At 38.8% G+C, this 24,085-nt stretch overlaps 1 protein-coding gene and 1 long non-coding RNA gene across 5 annotated transcripts in view; one reads left to right on the forward strand and one right to left on the reverse strand.

The window, feature by feature from the left end:
* Window positions 1–1,272: 1,272 nt before the first annotated feature.
* Window positions 1,273–24,085, reverse strand: part of LOC102583224 (cleavage stimulation factor subunit 50) — a 30,719-nt gene continuing 7,906 nt past the window's right edge. The window contains exons 2-15 of one of the 4 annotated variants that reach the window (XR_367777.2): window positions 16,776–16,859; window positions 16,537–16,658; window positions 15,604–15,676; window positions 15,422–15,505; window positions 15,262–15,348; window positions 14,756–14,826; window positions 14,617–14,668; window positions 14,456–14,513; window positions 6,036–6,136; window positions 5,816–5,970; window positions 2,946–3,054; window positions 2,101–2,157; window positions 1,813–2,032; window positions 1,273–1,704 (exon numbers count right to left, since the gene is read on the reverse strand). Coding sequence is in view for 3 of the 4 variants with exons in the window: in XM_015311631.1 (XP_015167117.1) it covers window positions 1,886–2,032; window positions 2,101–2,157; window positions 2,946–3,054; window positions 5,816–5,970; window positions 6,036–6,136; window positions 14,456–14,513; window positions 14,617–14,668; window positions 14,756–14,826; window positions 15,262–15,348; window positions 15,422–15,505; window positions 15,604–15,676; window positions 16,537–16,658; window positions 16,776–16,859 (1,200 nt within the window). In the remaining variant the exon portion in view is untranslated. Of the gene's footprint in view, window positions 2,033–2,100; window positions 2,158–2,945; window positions 3,055–5,815; window positions 5,971–6,035; window positions 6,137–14,455; window positions 14,514–14,616; window positions 14,669–14,755; window positions 14,827–15,261; window positions 15,349–15,421; window positions 15,506–15,603; window positions 15,677–16,536; window positions 16,659–16,761; window positions 16,863–24,085 lie in introns of those variants that run through there. The other 3 variants (XM_015311631.1, XM_015311632.1, XM_015311633.1) reach the window with 3 other exon arrangements.
* LOC107061798 (uncharacterized) lies at window positions 6,131–14,077 on the forward strand. Its single transcript, XR_001474242.1, has 2 exons — window positions 6,131–9,227; window positions 10,903–14,077. It is a non-coding gene; the product is annotated as an uncharacterized lncRNA (long non-coding RNA).

Genomic DNA, 24,085 nt, shown 5'->3' on the forward strand with positions numbered 1-24,085 from the left:
TTTTATATCAAGATTTTAAATGAAGCTTTCCTTATGATTTTAAAATGTGTTGACCATGTTCGTGATTTATGATGTTTCTTTAAATGTTTTACTATGCTTAGCTTGGTCATGTATTTCATGTTTCGATTATGTCTTCTTATTATCATGTCTTACGTTTCGTGCATATCTCTCATGCTTAGTACATTCCATGTACTAATGCATACTTGTTCCTACATTGTTTCACTAATGTAGGGTCCGGCGATCTTTCTCATCCCGTTAGTGGCTAGTTGGCTTGAGCATTTGAAGTTCAAGAGTTGGTGAGTCCTCATGTTTCGGGGACCATGTTACCTTTACTTCATTGTCATTATGTTTTAGTTTTCAGACATTGTACATGGGGTACGGGTTATGTCCCAACCACTTCTTTGATGTAATAGATGGTTTGTCAAGGCTATATTAAAATTCCACTTATATGTCAAACGTTTTACTTTGATATGATTTCTCTTATTTCTATTATATTGTTTGAATGTATGTCAAGTGATTTGTGTAGGACCTCTCGGGGTCTTATATGTCATGTCACGTCTAGGGTGTACTTTGGGTCATGACATATAATTAGCTTATACTTTAACTCAAGATTTGCTCGGAAGAGAAATCTGAGGCTTAAGATACTCTAATCAACTATCGAATTCGAGAGAATCTATAGAACTTATATGTGATAAATGAACGTGGTCAATTCTCAACTATCATTATGCACTTGTTTCGTCTTGTACCTTATCTTCTATTATTGATATTAAACTTCATAGTTACCAATTGTTTTTAATTATCATTTAGTCGATAATACTGGTTCATAACCACAACCAACTCTCTTCTTTTGATCATCTGAATAATATTTAGCAAGATTTGATTGAATTATTATCTATACCAATCCCTGTGGAAACGATCTTTATACTATACTATCTTTGACTAGCGAAGAACTAAACTTATAGTGTATTTGTGCATGTCAATCAGAAAATTCAAAATAACTAGTTTTAATGGAGCTAAGCTGCTTTAAAATAATATGCCAAACTTCGCTAGAATGATTAGCAATAACTTATAAACTAATGTAAATTTACAATGATCAAGGCCATCAGGTTGGTCTTGCTTACTACCTTTAGCCTCCACAGAGCTATTTCTCACGTTGTTTTATTTAGGTGACAAATACAGAACAATATGGGAACAGGAATGTCATTGTCAAGCTATATTCTACTCCTACTTAATTTCAGTCTCAATGGAGCTCATTTTAACAAGCATCAAATATAACATAACTCGAAATGGAAGAAATATCTACTGTGAGAAGAAAATTTTCTTTTTGGTACAGTGCAGCTATCCATGGCAAAGAGATGTGGATATCCTATTAGAGGGTACAAGGTTGCTACAAAGAATCTCAAAAGGATCATCAAGCTTATGTCCACATTGTGTAATAGTTTCAATCAATTACAAAAACTTGGAAAGAAATCCTGCCGGACAGATAAAAAAACAACTGAATACATGTCCATCGAGCAATATTCAATCTTCCCTTAAAAGCAGTTTGGTTGATCAGCAAAGGTCAGCTAGGAGATTAACCATCATGCCTGACCATTGAACCAACTTGAAATCTGCCTTGTAGCTCATTGCCTCTTCTTCGTTCACCAACAAGGGAAAGAATCGAGGCAGAGAGGATGCATAAATCATTTCCATTTACTTAGCCCACTGCACAGCCAAAAAGAGGTTAAGAGTTTTGCTAGGTTGACCTTCCTCCGAATGCCTCTTTCTCTTCTCTCAAGTATACAACAAACAAGTGTGCTGAGAGTTTCTTACAGGTTACAGCAAGCTTATTAAATTACATTGGCATATCTCTGGCTTTACTAATGCTGCTGGCTCAATAGTGGCACTAAGTCCAGTGCCGAATGGATCGGTCAATCCCACAAGACACAAATGCAGCTTCTACTGGGGAATACTCAAGCCAACGGGGTGCACCAATATGGTTGGAGGGCCATCTAGCCACTATTTCTGTTGTCAGAGAATCCCATGCAACAATCTGTGACCAGCATCCTAATTAATCTCCGTAGTGTTACCTGTGTACGTATTAAAGAAAGACAAACTTACCTCATTTAGAGATTCATCAATTGATAATACAAATTCTTCTGTATCATTGAAAACAGCCTGCATTGAAAGAAATTTTCAACTGTCAATTGTCAACAAGAATGTGAGAGCATACAAGTAAAAATATCAAAGCTCATAGTAAAAAAAAAAACAAGAAAACAGAAGGAAAACACTTTGATTGGTGCATATATAAAATGCATCCTAATTACAGAAGATGAACATGAAGATGCGGAAATCCATGTGGAACACTTTCATTAGGTGTTCTCTCTGACTATCACATCTCAAAATTACCTGAACTTCAATCAAGAAATTATCATAAGTTTACAGATTCCTACATCTTAAGCTAAAACTATTTTTCCTTTCCATGTGACAGAATATTGGATTGAGATGGGTCTAAATGGGGTACCTGGATAGGAAGATTCATATAGACGACCCAACTAGCTTGGGATTGAAGCATAGCTATTATTGTTGCCATGATACTTCAAATGTATTAGCTTCTATTTTATTCATGCAATTCCATAATGATCATGATAGTTACGGAATATCTAAGAAGCTGTTACGAATCCAAGTAGAAGCTTTCACAAGAATGATAAACTGACGCCAGCAGCCTTGTCATATGATACCATGTATTGCATATTCAATAATGAAAAGCAATCGATATTTGCATAAATATGTAACTCCAGATTATTGCTTCTGTTTAAGCCTATATCGGCTTAACTACAGGGAGCAGCCAAATTAGGCTATGCTAATACATAATTAAAAAAAAAATGTTCATCAAAATTATAGATAGTAAAAACTGTGACATGAAACATGAACTCTTCAAAGCAAACTGTGTGAGCCTGACATACCTGGCAGCGCAACTGTGTATGTGTAGCTCCAAGATATTGTTTGACCAATCTTCCTGTGCCAACTTCCCAAAGCTTCACCGAAGAGTCTTTTGCTGAAGAGAGGATATACCTAGGACATATTTAGAATAAACAAGCTTCAGTAGACATTATAGCCCTATATACTATAGCATGCTGTACTACCCTGTACAAATCATTTCAAAGGTGTTTTAACCAGGAGACTTAAACAAGTAATTGGCGGATTAGTGGGATGCTCCCAATCTGCATTTGTTGAAGGGAGAAGCATTATTGATAGTATATTGTTTAGTCATGAGATTTTAAAGTGCTAGTCTAGGAAATGGATTTCTCCAAGGTGTGCTCTCAAGGTGGACCTAAGGAAAGCTTATGACACTTTGGAATGGGGCTTTATAAGGAAATTGTTAATAGACATGGGGTTTCCTGCCAAATTTATACATTGGATTATCACACATGTGTCTATAGTGTCCTATTCCTTGATGCTTAATGGAGGATTGACTCCTCCTTTTATTGCCAAAGGAGGCATTAGACAAGGGGACCCTATGTCCCCTTATCTTTTTGTCTTGGCTATGGAGTACTTGGGAAGAAAGCTGAATCAATTAGCTAGGAATGGGAACTTCAACTTTCACCCAAGGTGCAGGAAGTTGGGCAGTGTACATATTTGTTTTGCAGATGATCTATTGATGTATTGCAGGGCTGACATTATCTCTGTTAGGTTGCTAAGTGAAGCATTCACGAAGTTTCCCAAGGCATCTGGATTAGATAAAAGCTCACTATATATTGTTGGGGTTGCCAATCACACAAAAGAAGAGATTCTTGAGGAGCTACGATATCTTGAAGGTGTCCTTCCATACAGATATTAAGGAGTGCCTTTAGCATCTAAAAAGCTCAGTGTGAACCATTTCTTGCCACTTATTGAGAAAATTACTGCAAAGATCACTTGTTGGTATGCTAAACTACTATCCTATGATGGAAGAGTACAATTGATCAAGTCAGCCTTGTTTGGGGTGCAAGCTTACTGGTCCCAAATATTTTTGACTCCTAAGAAGGTGATGAAGAGTATTGAACAGAATTGTAGAACTTTCTTGTGCACTGGAAATGTGACCATATCAAAGAAAGCATTGGTTTCTTGGGAGAATATTTGCAAACCTTTTGCAGCTGGGGGCCTGAACATTATCAATTTAGTAAGTGAAATAGAGCTGCAATATTGAAACAATTATAGAATATAGCAAGAAATAAAGAATGCTTATGGATCCAGTGGGTACACAGCTATTTTATAAGAAGGAAAGTTATTGAAACAATCCAAATACCTAAGAATGCTTCTTGGGTTGTGAGGAAGATATTGGAAGCAAGGAAATGGATACTACAGGGACAAACAACACAAGGAGACTTGAGTTCAGCTTTTGATGAAACCCAATCAGGTGACAATTTCTCCATACATAAGATGTACACAAGACTGATGCCTCAATTTCCTAGAGTTGACTGGAAGGCCATAGCAATATACCCCAGAATTCATCCAAGAGTCAAGTTCTTTGTATGGCTAGCTGTTCAGAAGAGATTAGCAACTGTTGACAGGCTGATTAAGCTTGGGATTCAAGTCCCTCCTGATTGTGCTTAGTGTGGATTGACATTAGAAACATTCAGCCATCTATTCTTTGAATGCCAGGAGACAAAGGCATTGTGGAATAGATTGTGTGTATGGCTGGGTTTCTCAAGAGCTATTCAGGACTGGGAGACAGAAGTGAAATGGGTATGTATGCTGGCAAAGAAGAAGGCTGGACTAGCTGAAGTTGTAAGCAATGTTTTTGGTATGCTAGTGTATGTCATATGGAGAGAAAGGAACAAGATCAGATTTCAGAAAGGGAGCATGAACACTGATGAAGTGTTGAAGGAAATACCCGAAATAGTGATGCATATGCACATCAAGAGTCAGACCAGGGTAAAATGGATAGCACTTCAACAACTCAATGTTTATCCTTAGTTTCTGATTAGATACAGATAGCAATAGATCACTGATCTATATAGAAAGTACTGTATAGAAGGCTATGGATTAGTAGAATCTGTTTGTATAGATGAGTGAGCAGGTAGTCCAATACTGCTCTGTTTGTAAAGACACACTTTTGGTTAGGAATGAAAATATGCAGTTTACCAAAAAAAAAACATCAAGACTATCTCATTGTCAAAAAAAATAAAAAATATCAAGAATATCTCACATAAAAAGTAAAGCAAGTTCCACGTGTAAATAAGAGATAAAACCTGATGTCAAATAGACCACATAGGGTCGCAAATAACAATTTGATACAAAAGATGAATATCAATTCTTTTTGTCTAAGAGCATGAGCAGTATACCAGATAAACTTGGTAGTCAAGCAAGCCATACTTTACTGGAATTTCTTTGTGATAAAACATGAAGATAAGATTCTTTTTTGTTTTGATGACCGTAGTGTCCGGCCAGCTTTCGCGTACCTCGACTAATTCCTCGAGATACCTGTCACCTCCCACCACCAGCGTCAGGTACCAGATAACTCTATCCACCAAGTCTAGGACAGATGGGAAGAATCACCTAGTGTTTTTGTCTCGGCTGGGATTCGAACCTGAGACCTCATCGCTCTCATCCACTTCATTGACCACTAGGCAACACCTTTGGGTGTGACGAGAAGATTCTCATTGGTAGCTCTTTTCACAAGTTCCCCACCCTCCACAACGTAAAAAGAAACAAAAAAACCTATTCATACCTAGGCAGTGGTTCAAGTGGAATAAACCTCTTGTTCTTTTTTCTTTCTTTGTCTTCTTTTCTCTAATTGAAGAAAAAGCTCCTGGTCCTAACTTGTAAGCTGTATCCATTAGGGATCTCTTACCTTTGATCCTTTGTGAAATTTGCACTTGTAGCCTCTGCCGCTCCATGTGCACCATCTATAGATCGCACACAGCTAGCTGTTACCCCATCCCATAACCGAATTGCACCATCTTTGGATGCAGTTACATACATTCCACCGGTAGATGAATACCTAACCTGTAAGGAAATATAATGGTGAGTAAAGAATCCTCTGACCAATGCATACTAGATACCCAATTTACCTGATTAATAGCACCATTGACACCCATATCTTGGAAATTTGGTGGCAGGTAGCATTTGAAAGTGTTAATGTCATATAGGTGGGGAATTGAATGATCAGTTCCTGTAACAACTAACATTATCATGAGACAATTTAGCCAATCGGCATAATGCAAATCGTGTTCAATACTGCTGCTGCTTCATCTGAATGAGTTAGCAGTAAATGATATGGAAACATAGGACAATAGACAATCATATGATACATAATCGAATAATTGGTTCTCTAACCAATTTTAACTGGTTAGATTCCAAGTCTTAAGAAGAAAGCTTACCGTCCACTATGGTGGGAATTTTTATTAACAGTTTTTGTACTTGAAGTAATTTCACTAATGTGAATAATTCCTAATGCTCTCTCTCTCTCTCTTCTAACGCTCAATGTCATTGAACGGTCTTCTTCCCCTCCCCACCTCCCTTGGACCTAACTCCGGTTGGTGACCACCAGGAGGCTGCACCAGGTAAGTCATCTTCTCTTCTCTCTCTTCTTCTCAGACCGCTTCTCTCTCCTCTCCACCCCTTCTTCTCTCCTTTGCAGAAACCCTAGCTGCTAATCTAGGGTCTGCAACAGTCTTCTTCCCTCTAGACTCTAGTTTATCTCTTTTTCTTCTTTTCTTTTTTCTCTTCACCGAGAACCATAAACCACCAGCCCGCTGCTGTGGGTTTAGGATCAGCCACAGTCATCGCCCCACCTTCTCTGTCCTCTAGTTCTTTTCCTTTTTAGTTGCTTCTTTCCTCTTCTTTTTCTTTTTCTTTTTCTTCTTTCTTTGGGTCTGGTAGTACAGGTGCACACTGAGCAGCGAACAGTAATCTCCAGTTGCAGGGGCAGCAGCAGTATGTGTCGGAGCGTGAGCGTCGGCAAATCATTTCAGTCTAGACCAGCAGCAGAGCGTAGATATCTCCGGCCTACACCCACGTTCTATCCGCCAGGAGTTGGTACCTCTGGTTGCACTTTTCAACCCTTATCTTCCGCCCTTGTAGAGATATATATTGCAGTAGCATAGTGTAGTGTTGTGCGTATATTCCATTGTCTTAAGACACTTCTCTTTTTGTAGATTAGTGGTAGTGTTAGTATCTTGCAACATAGGAACTCTGACGGGGAAGTGTATAGAGTTAGTGAAGATTCTCAAGAAGAGGAAGATCAGTATAACTTGTGCTCCGGAGACCAGATGGGTGGGTTCTAAGGCTAGGGATGTTATTGGGTATAGGTTATGATATGCGGGTGGAAGTTGCCTCTGTGGTGGACAAGATATGGGAGGCTAGGCTGACAAGGTTCAGACATGTCAAGAGGAGATGTACAAATGCCCAGTGAGGAGGTGTGGGAGGTTGACACTGGAAGGCAGGAGGGAAGGTAAGGACTAAGGGTAACCGAAGAAGTATGGGGGAGAAGTGATGACATGGCAAGACTTTAGCTTACCAAAGACATAACCCTTGATGGGAGGGTATGGAGGTCGAGGATTCGGGTAGAAGACTAAAAATAAATAGTTTTGCATATGGTCTTTCTGGCTAGTAGTATTAGTATTATTTTCGATATTTTTATTATTTTACTTTTTCTGTATTGTTATTATTTTTCTACTACTTGTCTTGTATGCCTCTATTTTCTTACTATACTGCTATTGTTTATGCATTCATAAATGTTGTGTTTATGCTTTCTCTGAGCCTAAGGTCTTTCGAAAGCTCAGGTAGAGATAAGGTCTGCGTACACTCTACTCTCCCCTGACCCCAGTCGTAGAACCATACTGGTATGTTGTTGTTGTAGTAGTTTTTGTACTTCATATTAGGTAGTTACAACTTACAACACCTTTGGATCTATATTTCCTCTTGGTTGGAATTGAGATCAATCATCGACGAGCTGCCCTCCGGAGCTTCATTTCTCTTTTAAGATTTATAAGCCAACATCACATGTTGATTCAGTCAACCAGGTATCATATCATAGATAGAAGGCTTTTTTTTCTCAACTGCCTTAACATTTAGTTTAATTTTCATTTTTTTTTTTAAATGGTAATTGTTGCTATTTCTATAGCCTATGTACTGAAACCCGTATTTACACAAGGAACTCTAATAATACCGACTTATCCCTATAATGAATCTAAGACGTCAATGATAGAGACGGTATCATTAGAGTAAATTTGATTACACCAAAAACACAGAGTCAAAATGCAATTCAGTTTAACTTGTTGCATACTATTCTCCCTATTCTCAAAAACTGTAAGGTTCTTCTCTTTCCATATTGTCCACCAAAAATAGTGGCAGGGACAATTCTCTAGTTACTTCTGTTTTTTGCTTGTGTCCCTGCTTCTTCCCAGCTATGTAGAGCCTCTGAAATTCTCCTAGGCATGGACCAGGAGATGTTTTTAAGTCTCAGGAACAAATTCCACAGCTGGCCAGTGACTTCACATTGGATGAACAAATGATGGACTGTTTCTGCAGTTTTCCCACAGAAAAAAACATCTAGAGCAAAGTGTAATTCTCCTCTTCATTAAATTCTCCTGTGTCAATACTGCTTCTTTAGCCAATAACCACACAAAGCAAGACACCTTGTAGGGGATCTTGGCTTTCCATATATGTCTCCAGAGCCACTTGAGTAACTGCAGATTTTGATGGTTCAACTTCTTGTATGCTGCACCTACTTTAAAATCCCTTTACTGTTTCCCAACCACTGCAATCTGTCCCACCCTATTTCCAGACCACTAAATTGATCAATGCATCTAAAAAATTATGTTACTCTTGCAATTTCCTAGTCATTGAGGTGTCTTCTAAATACAAAATTCCACTCTTGAGGAGTCCATAAGTCAGCTATAGTACTTTGTTGCTGAAGAACTAAATTGTGGATGTCAGGGAAGAGAGTCTCCATATTTCCTTTTGCATGTCAATCATCCTTCCAGAATCTAGTTTTTATGCCATCTACCATTTTGATCTTGGTGTTAGGTCTGAATTCATTCCAAAGTTCTCTAATGGATTTCCATAAGCTAACACCATAAGGGGTGGTAACCTCCTTTGTCATCCAACTATCACTCACTTCATATTTTGCCTTTATGACTGAGCCTTATAAATTCTGATTATCATTTGAGTACTTCCAAAGCCACTTCATCCTCAAAGCTTTGCTCTGGTTCTTCATGTTCTTGATCCCCAGACCCCCAACTCTCTTTTCAGTGATCACAGTTTTCCATTTGACTAAGTGATACCCTCTCCTTTCCTTGTTCCCTTGCCATAAAAATTTTCTCCTGATGCTATCCAACCTATTGATGATTCCCGGTGGGACAGGAAACAATGACATCATATATGTTGGAAGTGCATCAAGCAAAGAATTAATCAAAGTTAGTATTCCCCATAATGAAAGGTACTGAGACTTCCACCTTGCTAGCCTCTTCTCACACTTCTTAATCACCCCATCCCAGATCTCCATAGACTTGGATTTTTCCCCAAAGGCATACCCAAATATGTGGTTGGGAGGACAGATACTTCACCTCCCAATATTGACTTCAAAATTTCCATGCTTGGTACTTCATTTATTGGATACAAGAAGCTTTTCCTCCGGTTGACATGTAGCCCAGACATAGCTTCAAAAATAACTAGAATGAGTCTTAATATCATTGTATAGAAAATGCTGAACAATTAGTAGATCTTTTAGGATTACTGTAATTAGTCTCTTTTTTAGCTTGTTACTACCTTTTTGGAGGTCTCCAGCATACCTTAATGCTGAGGAATACAACATTACCAGTTTCAAAAAAAAAAAAACATTTAAGGTGGTCTTCCTCGGCATCACAAAAGATCAGGGTGTCATCTGCATATTGTAAATGAGTGATCTCTAGACATTCCCTTCCAGCTCTAGCAACTTCAAAACCTCTCAGCCACCCTTCATTGCATGCATTCTTGATCATATTGTTGAGTCCCTCCATGACTAGTATGAAAAGGAAGGGTGATAGGGGATCACCCTGCCTAAGACCTCTCTGTGACCTAAAATATCCTGTTGGAGAGCCATGTTGGAGAGCCATTTACCAATACTGAGAAGTTCACTGAAGATATGCAAAATTTAACTCACTGTCTCCATTTGTGACCAAAACCCATCTTCTCTAGCATACCCATAAGAAAGTCCCAATTGACATGGTCATATGCCTTCTCAATGTCTAATTTGCATAGAATTCCTGGTTTTTTTAGACTAACCTGGAATCTACAGCTTCATTTAGCTATGAGGACTGCATCCATTATCTGTCTCCCTTTAATAAAAGCTAATTGTTATGAATCGACAAGCTTGGACATCACTTTTTTCAGCCTTTCGGTAAGCACTTTTGAAAAGATCTTATACATACTACCTAAAAAAGCTAATAGGTCTAAACCTCCCTTGTTCATGGAAGATTTGAAAATTCTCCATTACGTCACCTTTCACCACCTCCCAGCATTTGATTTAAAACCCCATAGTAAAGCCATCTGGTCCTGGTGCTTTATCAATTGCACACTGCTGTAAACACCTTAGAACTTCTTCCTGGTCAAAGCTTCTTTCAAGATCCTTCTTTTCCTCCCCTGTCAACCTTGGGCAATTCAAAAATTTGTTGGCAGGTCTCCACTGCAACTCCTATGTATAAAGCTTCTGATAGAACTCCACTATTTCCCCTTGGATTCTTTTTGGTTCTTGGATAATGTTCCCCTAGACTAGAAGTTGCTATACATTATGGTACCTCTTGTGTGCATTAGCTATCTTATGGAAGAACTTGGTGTTCTTATCCCCTTCGTTTAACCAAATTGATCTTGATCTTTGCCTCCAGTAGATCTCCTCATTTTTTATCAAATCCTCCAAGTTCAGAAGTAAACTTGCCTTTTTTGTTGCCTCATCCTCAGTTAGACCTCTATCAGTAGCAATGTTTTCCATAGCAGCCAGCTTTTCAAGTAAAACTCTCCTCTGTCGGACAAGATTCCCTTGCTCACTTCTGCTCCACTCCTTCAATTTGTGTTTCAAGGCTTTTAATTTGGATGCAAGGATGTAATCAGGCCTCCCAATATAATCAATAGAGTTCCACCATATCCTTACGCTGTCAATGAAACCTTCAGTCCCTAACCACCAGTTCTCAAACTTAAAATAGCTCTTGCTCTTCTTCCGGGAACCACCTTGGAGTGTGATTGGAGAGTGGTCTGACACTATTCGATGTATAGTGTACTGTTTCAAGTTGCTAAAAGCATCATCCCATTCTTGAGATACCAAGACCCTGTCAATTCTTGAAGCTATCAGGTGGTTATCCCCTTTGAACCAGGTGAACTTTGCATTTTCCAGTTGAAGATCAACTAGGTTTAGATCCTTGATCAAATCAGAGAACTCCCGCATCCCTATTGTTCTCCTTATACAGTTCCTCTTTTCTAAGACATATCTAGCCTCATTAAAATCACCACAAACTGCCCATGGACCTTCTATTAAACCTCTGATAGAGCCAATTTCTTCCCATACTGATCTTCGTTCCACATAGCAATTTGGAGCATATACTCCTGTTATATGGCATGAGGGTATATGTCCCGATCTCTAAAACTTCCCCTTTCCATATTCTACTATCCCAAAGCATCATTATCCTCCTCTTGTCCCACTAGCTTCCAAACATGCCATTCTGATCCATCTACCACCCCAAATTTGCATTACTAGCCCAGTAAGATCCCCCTCTAGTTTGGTTTCTTGAAGACAAATAATGTCAGCTCTCCGTTTGTCCCTACTGTTCAAACCCCTTAGATTCCATGAGACAAGTTTAAATTGCATCAAGAAATAGTTAGGAAGTTTCTCCCCTTATCTCTACCCCACTTTTGAACTTCACATCAAAAGCTACAAAAAATTTCAATTCATTAGAGCCCTTGAACCTTGTCTTCTTGTCTGGCTTGTCTGGCACTGTCCACCTGTAGTAACAGTTCCATAGCTTCCTCTTCATGACCTTGGAAGTCAGCCCCAAACAATTTTCCCAGTTTGATCAAATTCTGTTTCACCCAAGCAGAAACTTCTCTCTTTTTCTGTGATTAACAGTTGTTATTGAGTGTATAGTGGCTCTGCTTCTTCGACTTCCCATTCTTCAACAGAGGTCAAAGTTCTTTGGTCTTCAATATTGCATACCTCTTTTTCCTCCCTCCCAATCATCACCTCCCCAATTGGAACTTGTGCCTCTGATTCTCCCATATTTAGCACAGCCACATCACCCAAAATACCACTCGAATCTGTTGTTGTTATCTCCTTCTCAGTATTCTGTTGTGCTCCTTGCAATGTCTTTGGGCAGAACTATGTTTCTTTATCTTGAAGAATCCAATCTTCTACTGGATTGGGCTGGGTGGAACTGGATATGCTATTAAAAATAAATAGGCTTGTTGGATCTGGTCCATTATACTCTTCATTTAATTGTTCTGGCCTATACCTAAGGCCCATAATAGATTCCTTCATTAAAGAGGTCACATGGTTCTCATATGACTCAGTGGGTACCACCACAGCTGTCAACTTTCCATTCCCCACATGGGTATTTGTACTAGGATCCCTAGTAAAAGGGGATTTTTGTACTGTAGTAGTTACTCCTTATTATCACCTGGTCCATAACATACCCTGCTTTCAAATTGTTATCTTCTTCTCCGGCGAGATTCAAAACTTTTTCTAGCAAGATTTCATATCTTGCTTTGCCTTCAACCCATACCAGAAAATGGTATCTGATTCCGCCACGCGAAATCGAAACCTCTTTCGGTATATTTCTACCACTGTTTGCAACCAAAATTCTTGCCCACTTCATATGGTTCTTCAACTCTGTCTCCTCTTCCATTGCCACCCAACCATGAACCACCACAGAGTTGCCCTATTTCTTCAAATACTTGTTGTGACCACAGATGTAGGGGGATCCCTATAATTTTTATTCCAAGTTTTTTTAACTTCCACAGAGTTCGGCATGCAGCCTACAACTGGGCTCCACCATTCTAGGTTGAAACTTAGGTTTCTCCATTTCCACTAACCTTGAAGAGTTTGTTCCGCCATGAATTTATTGGGAAATTCTGATTTCAGACAAAGAAGGTTTCTCTTTGCTGGCCTTCTCCAGATACCCTACAAGACACCTACCCAAAAGCCCATCCTCTTGCTTTTCTGCTGAGCTTGTCTCCTTGTGGGTTTTTTATAGCCATTTGCTGTCCCTTACAGCCTTTGAGTAGGGGTATCCGGAGTTTACAAGTCTTGGTAAACTCGTTGGTATCGACCTTTTGGTGCATTTAATGAAGTTTTCTATCTTAAATGCTAAATCGTACCATCCAGCATTCAAGACTGGTTCTGGAATAATGTTAACAGATCTACCCCCCACATTAATGGCTACAATGCTCATATATCTCTCATATTCATTATGTTTCCTAGTGCAGAAGTATTCCTTTTTTCTTTCAGTATATCTCCATCTCCTTGTGACTTTCTTATGATCAGTGGAAGCTTCTCTTAGCAGGAAACAGATCCATTCCATCACCTTACTGCTCACGGTAGTTCTTCACATCATTCTTCGACTTCTTTCCACCCACTCATACCAAACAGAGCCTTCATCATTCCATTTGGTAATATCAAAAGACTTGAAACTAGCATTAAAATAAATCCTATTTTCCCCCATGGCCTGACTAAGCAAGAGAGTAGAAAGAAAAGAAGAATAATCACATGAGGTAATTACCAGAGGCAATAGGTGTGCGGAAGGAATTCTGGCGGAAGGGTGCTGGAGGAGAGAGGGCTCTCCCACCTAGGAGGAGGAGAGAGAACTGCCTCGAGAACTGTGCCAGAGAGCATTTCTAATTTAACTTTGTTAACTGTAGTTTAATTTTCATTTTGTGGATGATGTAAATGATATTTTGGATTTCATAGGTTCTGTAGATTTGTTATTGGGATGGCTTTACTCCTTCTGTTATTCACAGCATTTCCTTAGTGCTGAGTTTGGTGAATAATATAAAGTTACGTTTCTTTGTTCAGCAGTGAATAATGCAAAAAAGAATTACTTAACAAGAAATCAAAGTTACCTGTTTCAAAAAAAAAAAAAATACTTAACAAAAAAGACACCTAAAAATCTAGTTAGAAGTAACTGCACAGAATGGATTAGCACATACACAAAGAATATATTGCATTACGAGATTTGATCACCAATACCGAAAAGATGGACAAACAGATTTTTACACTTCATAGCATAGGCAAAGATTGCTTGTTTTGTTCTGGTAGAAACCTGTAAAAGTATGACTTCCCTATTTCTCTAGTATTTGGGAAAAAGATCATAGATAACTTCAGGGATAAAAAGTTGTCCGACATAGCATCATTAAATCAGGTTTAAATTCACCTCTGAAATAGCATCATCAAATAAGTTTTAAGTTCACCTAACTAGTAAATAGTAGCCCACAGTACAGTATCTAACTTGAAAAGAAATTTACTTGCCTGCCAGAAGATAGTCCCCGGAAGGATGAAATGACACCGACCTTACATTATGTGTATCCTGTTGAAACATTTAATCCAAATCAAGTAGAACAGTTAGTATATTTTCTAAGCTAAATTCAAGCTTAATGTTTGGTTTCAAAATTTAATAACATTTGAGTGACCTGAATCACTCTAAATGCTCTCTTTGCTACTGTTTTGGAAAAATCAAAGAACCTGAAAGAAGCCAAAAGGAAAAAGTAGTTAGGTAATATTCCAATGACAAACATATTAGGCAACTTCACAGTTAATAATAAATCCTACTTGATGGTGCGATCTTTTGATCCAGATATGAGTACTGTATTTTGTGGATGAAAATCCAAGTCATTTATAGGCTGCAGTTATGTACAAGTTTTGGGTAAGAAACAGGGAAAATCCTGACATAGTCACACATCAGAAACTGAGATTCATAGGAATAGAGAGAGAGGTGGTGCTATCAGTAATTAAAGGGAAGCACACCATCACATCGCCAGAGATAATATGACGTTCAACTTACTCAGCTATATACTCCCTTTAGAAAAAATGATAAAAGAGATATGCTCCACTTTTTATATTTTTTTACCATTTTATGAGAGGAGCATCCACAGGCAAAAAATCATACAAACAAGTTCAGTGAACTTTAATTTGGTAGAGTAATCCAGTAAACGTCTTACTTATATAGTGGATAATGAGAGATCTTTTGAACCAATGTTCAAATTAACTGACCTAAAAAGTTTTATACCGGGACACCTGAATCAAGAAATGTAAGTATCACACAATCAAGATCTTACTTGTTGATGATCATAAAAAGTCCGTATAACAGGCCTCACTGGGCCATCCCTTGCTTCTGGCTGCATCATTTGCTTAACTTTTGCAATCTGCACAAGTTAACGCTTTTGCATTAGAAGTAGAAGAATGAAAGTTAAGAGTTCTAAAGAAATGATACAATACCTCAAACAATTTAATTGATGTGTCTGCACTTCCAGTAGCAAGAAATCTTCCATCAGGGCTAAATCTGGCACACCTTGCAACATTCTAAAAGAAAATTCTTGTGTTAAAACTTAATGCTGGAAATTGGCAATTGAAACAAAGACGAGAGCTCATACAACCTACAGTTTTGTTTAAGATACAACCTTGTGCTCAGAAATATGTCGTGACTCATGCTTTGGGATATTTTTTGACGGCCCTTTTGTATCGTTCATGCTACTGTTGCAAAGCAAATTGATTATCAGAACTCCAACAAATGACAAGCTTAACATCATTCATAAATTTGTTACAAGAAAGAAGAAACATTTATCACACAGATGCAGATCAAGCCAGCAAATGGTCTTTACATGGTCCAGACAGATAAGTTAATTTATGGTGAATCCTGAAATCTGAAAGTGAGCCCACTCTGGAAATCTTGAGACATTCTTCTTAGGTCAAATGACTATGAGATACATTTTGATGGCCCGCTATAGTGTATAAGCCACTGCTAGATCTCGTGATGCACGGATCAAAAGGATCTAATGAAGGATCACACTTACAGTGTCTACAAAGAAGAGTTCTATGATTGACATGACCTAGCTCAATATGAAAGCTGTTACACAATAAAGGTTCACCCTCATGCATAAATTCAGTACAGAACTTAGCTTATATACAGAATAAAAATTATGATTGGTTCAAAAGGTGCAGCAGCTAATCAGTTATTGAAAGATGTAAATAATGAAAAAAGGAAAAAAGATGATCAATCGGATACTCTAGTTTTGGAAAAAGATAGTCAATTGGACACTCTAGTTTTTCCATACATAAAAACAGGCGAATCATTCCCTAATTAGTTATTACTCTTGATTACAGAAGATTAGAACTCAAGTATCCAAAACATTTCCCACAATCACCAGATAACTTCCTCCTTTTCACTCATAGTAGAACTTGTCAACTGCATACATCAGCATGGGAAGGGCAAGGATTTTAAACTCTTGGTCAACCGATAACGCATTAATTGCACTTCAACACTCTAACTTATAAAAGAGAACTGTTAAACCCTTTAGGTTATTAAGAAAATAGTGTGATGGGAGATAAATTGCCTGAAATCAACAGATGCAGCCCGAGGGGCTGGGATTGAGCCATATCCAGCAGTTACGATTGGATCAAAAGGTACAGCTGTAGAAACTCCTCTCAGTGTTTCATCTTTGTCAACTGCAAGACCCTGTTAACGGCTTAGAGTGATAAAGAAGTTTTTATACATCTATTCTCTTACCCCATGTTGAGCAGCTGAAAATCAGTGAAAGCATAACAAAGTCAAACGCTACCAACTGATAAAAACCTTTGCAACCAATTCCAGTAGCTTGTTGGGAGGAGCTTCAACACTCATTGGTGTCATTGTAGCTGAAGCTACAGCACTTGCAGCCTGTCATACATGCATAGCAGAATTCATCAAAACCTCTAAATAACTTAGCTTAGCTACATAACATTTCTATTCATAACATTTCTATTCATAAAGACAAACAAATTTAAATGGAGGGAGTACTTTAAAAAGGAAAAATATGCTCCCAGGCACAGCTCCCAAGGGGAACCTGTCCTAGGTTCTCTCTCTTACTTTGTTTGATCCTTTTCCGGCAACTCCTACCGGAATTAGCCTTTCTTTACCATGGGGGACAAAATTATTTACTTTGCGGTGGAATTTTAATCATACGATCTCTTAGTATGGGTGACAGGGTGTGCTTTTTCATTTCCAGTGATAAGTCTTTTGAAATAAATGATATCAGTGTAGGTTCTTTTAGGTGGTTCTTGTTCAAGGAGTTCAGTAGTCGGTTTGTCAGTAAGATTAAGATCGACGAAGTCATTTTAAGATGGGTATGCAGTGTTATGAGATTAGCTTCCAAAGGTGTTGGGGACCTTTATAGAAGATGGGGCAGGCTTAAGGAGGGGGATCTGTTCAGAGTATATCAGAACTTCAACTCTTATGGGAGATTTCTTCGAGTAGAAACATTGAGGGGCCAAAGAAAATCAGCTATTATCATCCCGGAGATGGATTACAATGTAGGGTGGAGTGATTTAGCTGACAAAATTATCAGATCTTTGGGTGAGCCAGTTAACCCAGCTCTCCGGAAGTTTGTTACCCCAGGGAAATCTTTCATGGATGCTGCAAATATCCAGAAATGGCCAGTTATGAGCTCTCAGTCTCATTCTGAATTGGAGAATCTACAGGAATACTTGCAGTGTTGCTTAGTTGGAACCTTCAATGACCCTTTCAGCTCGAGTCCAAATCCAACAGTCATCCATCAGTGGTTCCTGAAAAGGTGGAAGATGACGGCAGGGTTGCGCGTCCTACAGCTCACACATAACCAGATGATGTTCGAGTTTCCATCTAGGCAAGAAGCGGAGAGAATAATAATGGGGGAATGGTTTTGGAATGGGAGAAGATTATCACTTGAGTGGTGGTCTCCAGAATCAGGGACAGATAACTCTAAAGAAGAATTAGTAGCAAATCAGAGGTGGATTAGGGCTTTTGGCATCCCGCTTCACGCATGGTCGGAAAAGTCTCTGAAATTTATCGGGGACTGTTGTGGTGGTTATATCGGTGCAGATGAGGACACAAAGAAGAGAAATCATATTCTCTGGGCTCGGATTTGTATTCCAGCAGTAGCACGAGAACCTCCACACAAAATTGATTTGAGAGTAGGCGGTAAAATTTATGAAATATCCATTATTGCCGATGCCTTCTCGAAAATCTCAGTTGCCGGTGATTCTGATGAACAGGGTTTTAACCAGCGGTCCAAACAAGTTTGTGTCTCGAAAACTGAGCAGTCTATCAATTCAAATTTGAAATCTGCTGATGCCCCTAGGGTTGGGCCCAAAAAATCTAAGACAACCTTGGGCCAACTTAAAGCAAAGGCCCAATTGCAGCAGAAGACTCCAGACCAAGTTTATGTTTTGCAGAATGAGCAGCCTATTGATTCAAATCTCAAATCAGCTGAGGACCCTAGGGAATTCTAAGACAACTTTGGGCCAACTTAAGGCAAAGGCCCAGTTGCAGCAAAAGACTTCAGACCATCTTTATTATTCAAGGAGGAAAAAGGGGAACTTGCATCTCAATAAAAAGAAGGAGATATTAAAGGAGTGGAAGGCTATTAGGCCAGCCCAAGCCCAATCTATAGTGGCAGAGACACAAAAGCTTTCGGAACGACAGTCGAATGCTAAGTTGTCTCAAAAGCCATTGTTGGCTTCCCTAACGCAAACTGATTCTCTTGATGAGTGGGAGGGAGACGCAGACGACGAAGCTGAATGCATGCGACCTCTATCTCTTCTCTCTCTTCCTCCTATCCACTCTGACTTCTCTATTGGGTGTTCTCAAGATTCAGGTTTCTCTTCCCCAATTAGTAGCGACACTTTGTCACTACCCTGGTCCGGTGACAGCTTGGAGGAACAGGTTATTTCACACCCGACAGTTATTGAAACCTCTCATTGGACCAAGATAGTGATGACTAAAGCTTGTAAAGCCTTTGGGGTCAATTCAGTGGGGTTTGAGCACGAAATCTTCGATATGATACTGCGAATGGAACAAAAGAGGAAGTTACAGTTGCAGAAATCAAAGGGGAAAGAGCAACAGAAGAAAAGATCAAAGGAAAAAGGTGAGATTGTGGCCAAGAAGTTGCAGTGCACTATTAATTATGAGAATGGAGAAGGGTCAAGTAGGGGCAGGTTCCACAAGGCTTTCTCAGAATGAAAGCAAAAATTATCAGTTGGAATATAAGGGGGCTTAATGATATAAGCAAAAGAAGCACCATCAAGCTACTTATTCAAAAATGGAAGCCTGACATCTTGTGTTTACAGGAAACAAAAACAGAGTGTTGTTCTGTGGCAATAGCAAGACATATTTGGGGATCAAGATGGGTCGAATGGGTTGAACTGAAAGCAAGTGGTACCAGGGGTGGCATTATTATTTTGTGGGACAAAAGACAATGGAAATGCTTAGACTCTTACCAAGGGCAGCATACTCTTTCTGCCATGTGGGAGGGTTTGCAGGTGGACTTCAGATTCTGTTTCTCTGGGGTGTATGGACCTCACTCAACTCCAGAAAGGCTTGACCTATGGGATGAGTTGGCTGCTGTCAGAGGCATTTGGGATGGATGTTGGGTCATAGGTGGTGACTTTAATGTATGTAGATATGAACATGAGAGGCACAATTGTATAAGGAGATCCCAGGACATGAAGGACTTCTCTGAATTTATTCAAGACATGGGTCTTATTGATCTCCCCTTGCATGGTGCAACTTATACATGGACAAGGGGAGAGGACTTTCTGCAGGCTTCCAGAATTGATAGGTTCTTAATTTCCGCTGAATGGAATGAATTCTTTGGAGTTGTGAAGCAGGTGGCCCTACCAAGGGTTCTCTCCGACCACAGTCCCTTAGCCCTAGAGAGTGGCGATTGGACTTCTGATCCTTCCTACTTCAAATTCGAGAACATGTGGCTGCAGCATGAAGGTTTTCATGATATGGTCAAAAAATGGTGGCAAGGTTATATAGTAAATGGCTCTCCAGACTTTATACTCTCCCAAAAATTAAAATTTTTGAAGAAAGACCTTGTTACCTGGAACAAGGAGGTCTTTGGTAAGCTAAATTCCAGAATCAGTAAAGCCATGGATGATCTTCTGCTGACAGAACAAGCAACTGAAGGAAGGGTCCGGTCTCAAGTTGAAAAGAACAAAATATTGCAATTGCAACTAGAGATTCAACAATTAGCAAAGGCAGAGGAAACCTCTTGGAGACAAAAATCGCGGTGTCTATGGTTAAAAGAGGGGGATAGGAATACAAAATACTTTCAAAGAATAGCCAACTCCCACAGGAGATACAACCACATTGACAGATTGCAGGTAGGAGATGACCTCATTGAAGGAAAAGAGCAGGTGAAAGAGGTAATTCTTGACTTCTACCAAGAGTTATACTCTGAAAACGAAGAATCCTTCAGTTATGAACTGAGAGAAGTGGTCTCTTTCGCGCTCCTACAAAAAAAGATGCTAAACATATAAATAAAGATATAGCAAAATAAGTTATTAGGTGGTGCAAGAAATACATATAAATGATAAAGACTGATGAACCAACTTATACGTGATAAACTCTAGTTGAGTGATCAGACACATAATGATAGTCATAATATTCTTGTATTTTCTCCAGTAAGTTGTCAGCATCAAGGGGGCATGAGGATACGAAATTATGCATCAAGCACGTCACATTTAAACAAAATTTTCGACACTGACCTGTTAAATGAAAGAAGCTGACATGATGAAATGGAAACCAAACAATAACAATATGCACATGTACCACCCACCCTCTACATCTTCCATCACCCCTGCTCCCAACAAGAAGAGGCATAGGGTGTGTTCAGGAGAAGGACAATGCTTGTCATGGAAAATGCTTACCAAGAAATAAGTGGGTTTTTTACTTATTTTCTTGTGTTCAGTACAGAAGCAAAAAAAAAATTATCCTAGAAGCACTATTTTGTATACAATCTAGAAAAATACTATGGGGGTGAGGGTGGGGGCAGTGGAGATGAGGCTACATGGAGGAGTGAAGATAAGATAGGGAGGACACGCAATGGTGCACACAGGATTTTTTGTAAGCAGTGTTGATATTTTTAAGTAAATAAATAAATGAATGATATAACAACATTATATTGACAAAAACTATTTAAAGCATACTAATATAACTTGAATCAAGTAAACTACTACAACTTATTAATTCTGTTTTGGACAAGTAATTGAAGTTCTATAATAGGATACAAATTGTATTTTAGTTCAACTGGTTTATATTTTCTTAATTTGACTAGGAATCGGAGGTTGGAGGGTCAAATCCCCACAACATTTACTTTTATCTGAAAAAGCCCCCAAAAAATAAAACCTAATTTTGGGCTTGGTGAGGATTGAACTCGGCCACACTTGAGAGAATGACTGTTCCATCCGCACAGTAAACCAATGAGCCTAGGAAACTCACTTGTTCAAGTTGTGTCATTAATATTATTTCTACTTATATTCTGAATTTTTCAGATTCTTATATATATATATATATTACTAAAAAGTTTTAACGAAGCAGTGTCGATCGACACCCCTTGACATATGTTGGGTCCGCCCCTGAGGACACATATCAATGTGAAATGACACTTGAGGGACTTGTTTTCCATACTTCCACTAGGAAAGTCATTTTCCTCATTTGTAAGGAACTTGTTTTCCTAGGGAAAATGTTCTCCAAGAACATGGAAAGTTGGACCTCCATACCAAACACACCAATATAACCTTAAGCCTCTTTGTTTTTCTTAGCACTACAACTATAATATAATTTTTAAATTTAACCCCCATTTGGCTTTGATACCTAAAATAACTGCAGAAAGGGACCCTCAACTTCTAAGGTACATGGACTGTGGACTTCCTTCCACCAGAGTCTAGACCATTAAAATAGCGGAAATGGTTAGAATCCTCTTAACCATTATTTACACATCCCTATTACCACAAAGTAACCCCAAAAAGAAAAACCTAAAGCTCATCCTTGACCCTTGCTTCAGGAAGAATCGTACCCAGACCACTCAAAGGATAGGTATAAGGGGGTTATTTTAATGATAAAAGAAAGCTAATTGATCCAGGTAGAAGATAAAAAGAAGTTGGGGAACAAGTCATGAGAATTATCATTGAGAACAAGCCCATCAAAGAATTCTAGTGGTGAATAAGCTAGCAACAACCAGTAAAATGAAGACCGTAATTGATCAATGGCCATGGAAATTAATCTGGAGAACTAAGTTGCCACCTAAAGTTATTTGTTTCAGTTGGATTACTCTAAAAGACTCTTGCTTGACTCAGAATAATCTCATGAGGAGGAAATTCCAAATAGTCAACAGATGCTACATGTGCTTGTGCAACTCAGAAACTATTAATCACTTGTTCCTTCATTGCACAGTTGCAACAGGCCTATGGAACATGTTCTTCTCACTTTTTGGACTCACTTGGGTCATGCCAAGATCATTGAGAGAGGCTTTTGTGTGTTGGAGTTCTTGGAAAGTTGGGAAGTCCGTCAAGCAGATCTGGTCTTTGGTTCCAGCCTGTATTTTGTGGTGCTTATGGACGGAGAGGAACAAAAGATGTTTTGATGGCACCCCAACTCCCATCTCTACCTTTAAAGCAAGATGTTTGAATACTCTTTTTGGTTGGGTTAATCTCTCTCCTGTACTTAGTGTTGATTCTTTCCTAGAATTTATCAGCTCCATAGATCTCTGCTGTTAGCTGTTTAGATAGTTTTTTTTGCCTTTTTGGGAGCTGATATTTCTTTCTTTTGTAATCTGTGCATCTGCTTGATGCTTTGTTAATGACATCCTTCTTACTTCATCAAAAAAAAAATAACATTTCTATTCATAACATGTATAAGACACACAAACTGATGTGCTCAACTTTGTTTTTTTGAATCCAATCATAGTGCTAGATCAAGCAGTTAAACCCAGGAAAAGATGACTGTGTTAGGAGACCTCACTTGCAGCCCATATGTTATTACAGATATGTTATGGAAGGTATCCGCATCATGTATCAGAGACAGCAAGAAACATGCAGCACAATGACCAAGCAAAACCAAGAATACATATGTTGGGCTCCGCAAAGAAAAGTTTAAAGTCAAATTTTGTGGAGTTCTTGTAGACATTTCCTTGTTCTAGGGGATAATTGCAGTGTGAACTCTAGAATTTTGTGAAATTCTGTAACAAGGAAGCTAAGATAGTCATGGGAGATTCATTAGCTGAAACCGCAAAAAAAAACATCAAGTGAGGTTTGAATATCAAAAACCTTAGATATGCGAAGTAGCGATAAATTCCAAATGCCATGATAGCAGTGTTTTGGACGGCGAAAGGCGATAAAAGGCGACAAGGGTCTGCCTCGCCACAAGGCGAGGCACTCGCCTTTTTGAAATGCGATTCCAATTAATACCAAAAAGTTAAAATATTTAATTACATATGTAAATAATCAGATTCTCAATAGCAATAACATATTAGCAAATATTTCAATTCAAAAACTGAAAATAGATGGTACATACTAAAAGTCTAGAACTTGAATGAGAAAAAAACAGAACAAAAGTCAAAACAGAGGTAGAAGTGACTCTAAAGTATGAAGAAGAAGAAGAAGGAAAAAGAAACCGAGGAAGATTAAATCTGAAGAAGAAATATGTATTGGTTGGACTTTGGAGTAGCCGGAGGAGTCTAGTCGAAAACCCTAAAAGTACCTTATAACTTTTAAAACCCTAAATTGGTTGCATTTTTTTTAAGATAATACAAAAGGCAACACCTTTCCCGCCTTTCTTGCCTCTCGCCTTGTCTCCATGGCATCGCCTTTTGGAGATTGCCTCGCCACAAAGCTAAAAGGCGATGAAGGGTCGCCTTGCCTCGCCTCACGCCATTGGCGATGAGGTGATCGCCTTTCACAACACTGCATGATAGCAACCATGATCATTTGTTCAATCCCCAACAAATTCTCTATAGATAGAAGCCACCTGGGATGCTTGCTGCCCAAGGGCTATTTTGGTCATTTCGGGTAAAATAGTTACTTACTCTGTTTAATTTGTCTGATTTTTCTTTTTAATTTGTTAAATATTTGAAAGTTAGATAA

This window comes from Solanum tuberosum, unplaced genomic scaffold, assembly GCF_000226075.1.
Source record: "Solanum tuberosum cultivar DM 1-3 516 R44 unplaced genomic scaffold, SolTub_3.0 scf00166, whole genome shotgun sequence".
Classification (NCBI taxonomy): Eukaryota; Viridiplantae; Streptophyta; class Magnoliopsida; order Solanales; family Solanaceae; genus Solanum; species Solanum tuberosum.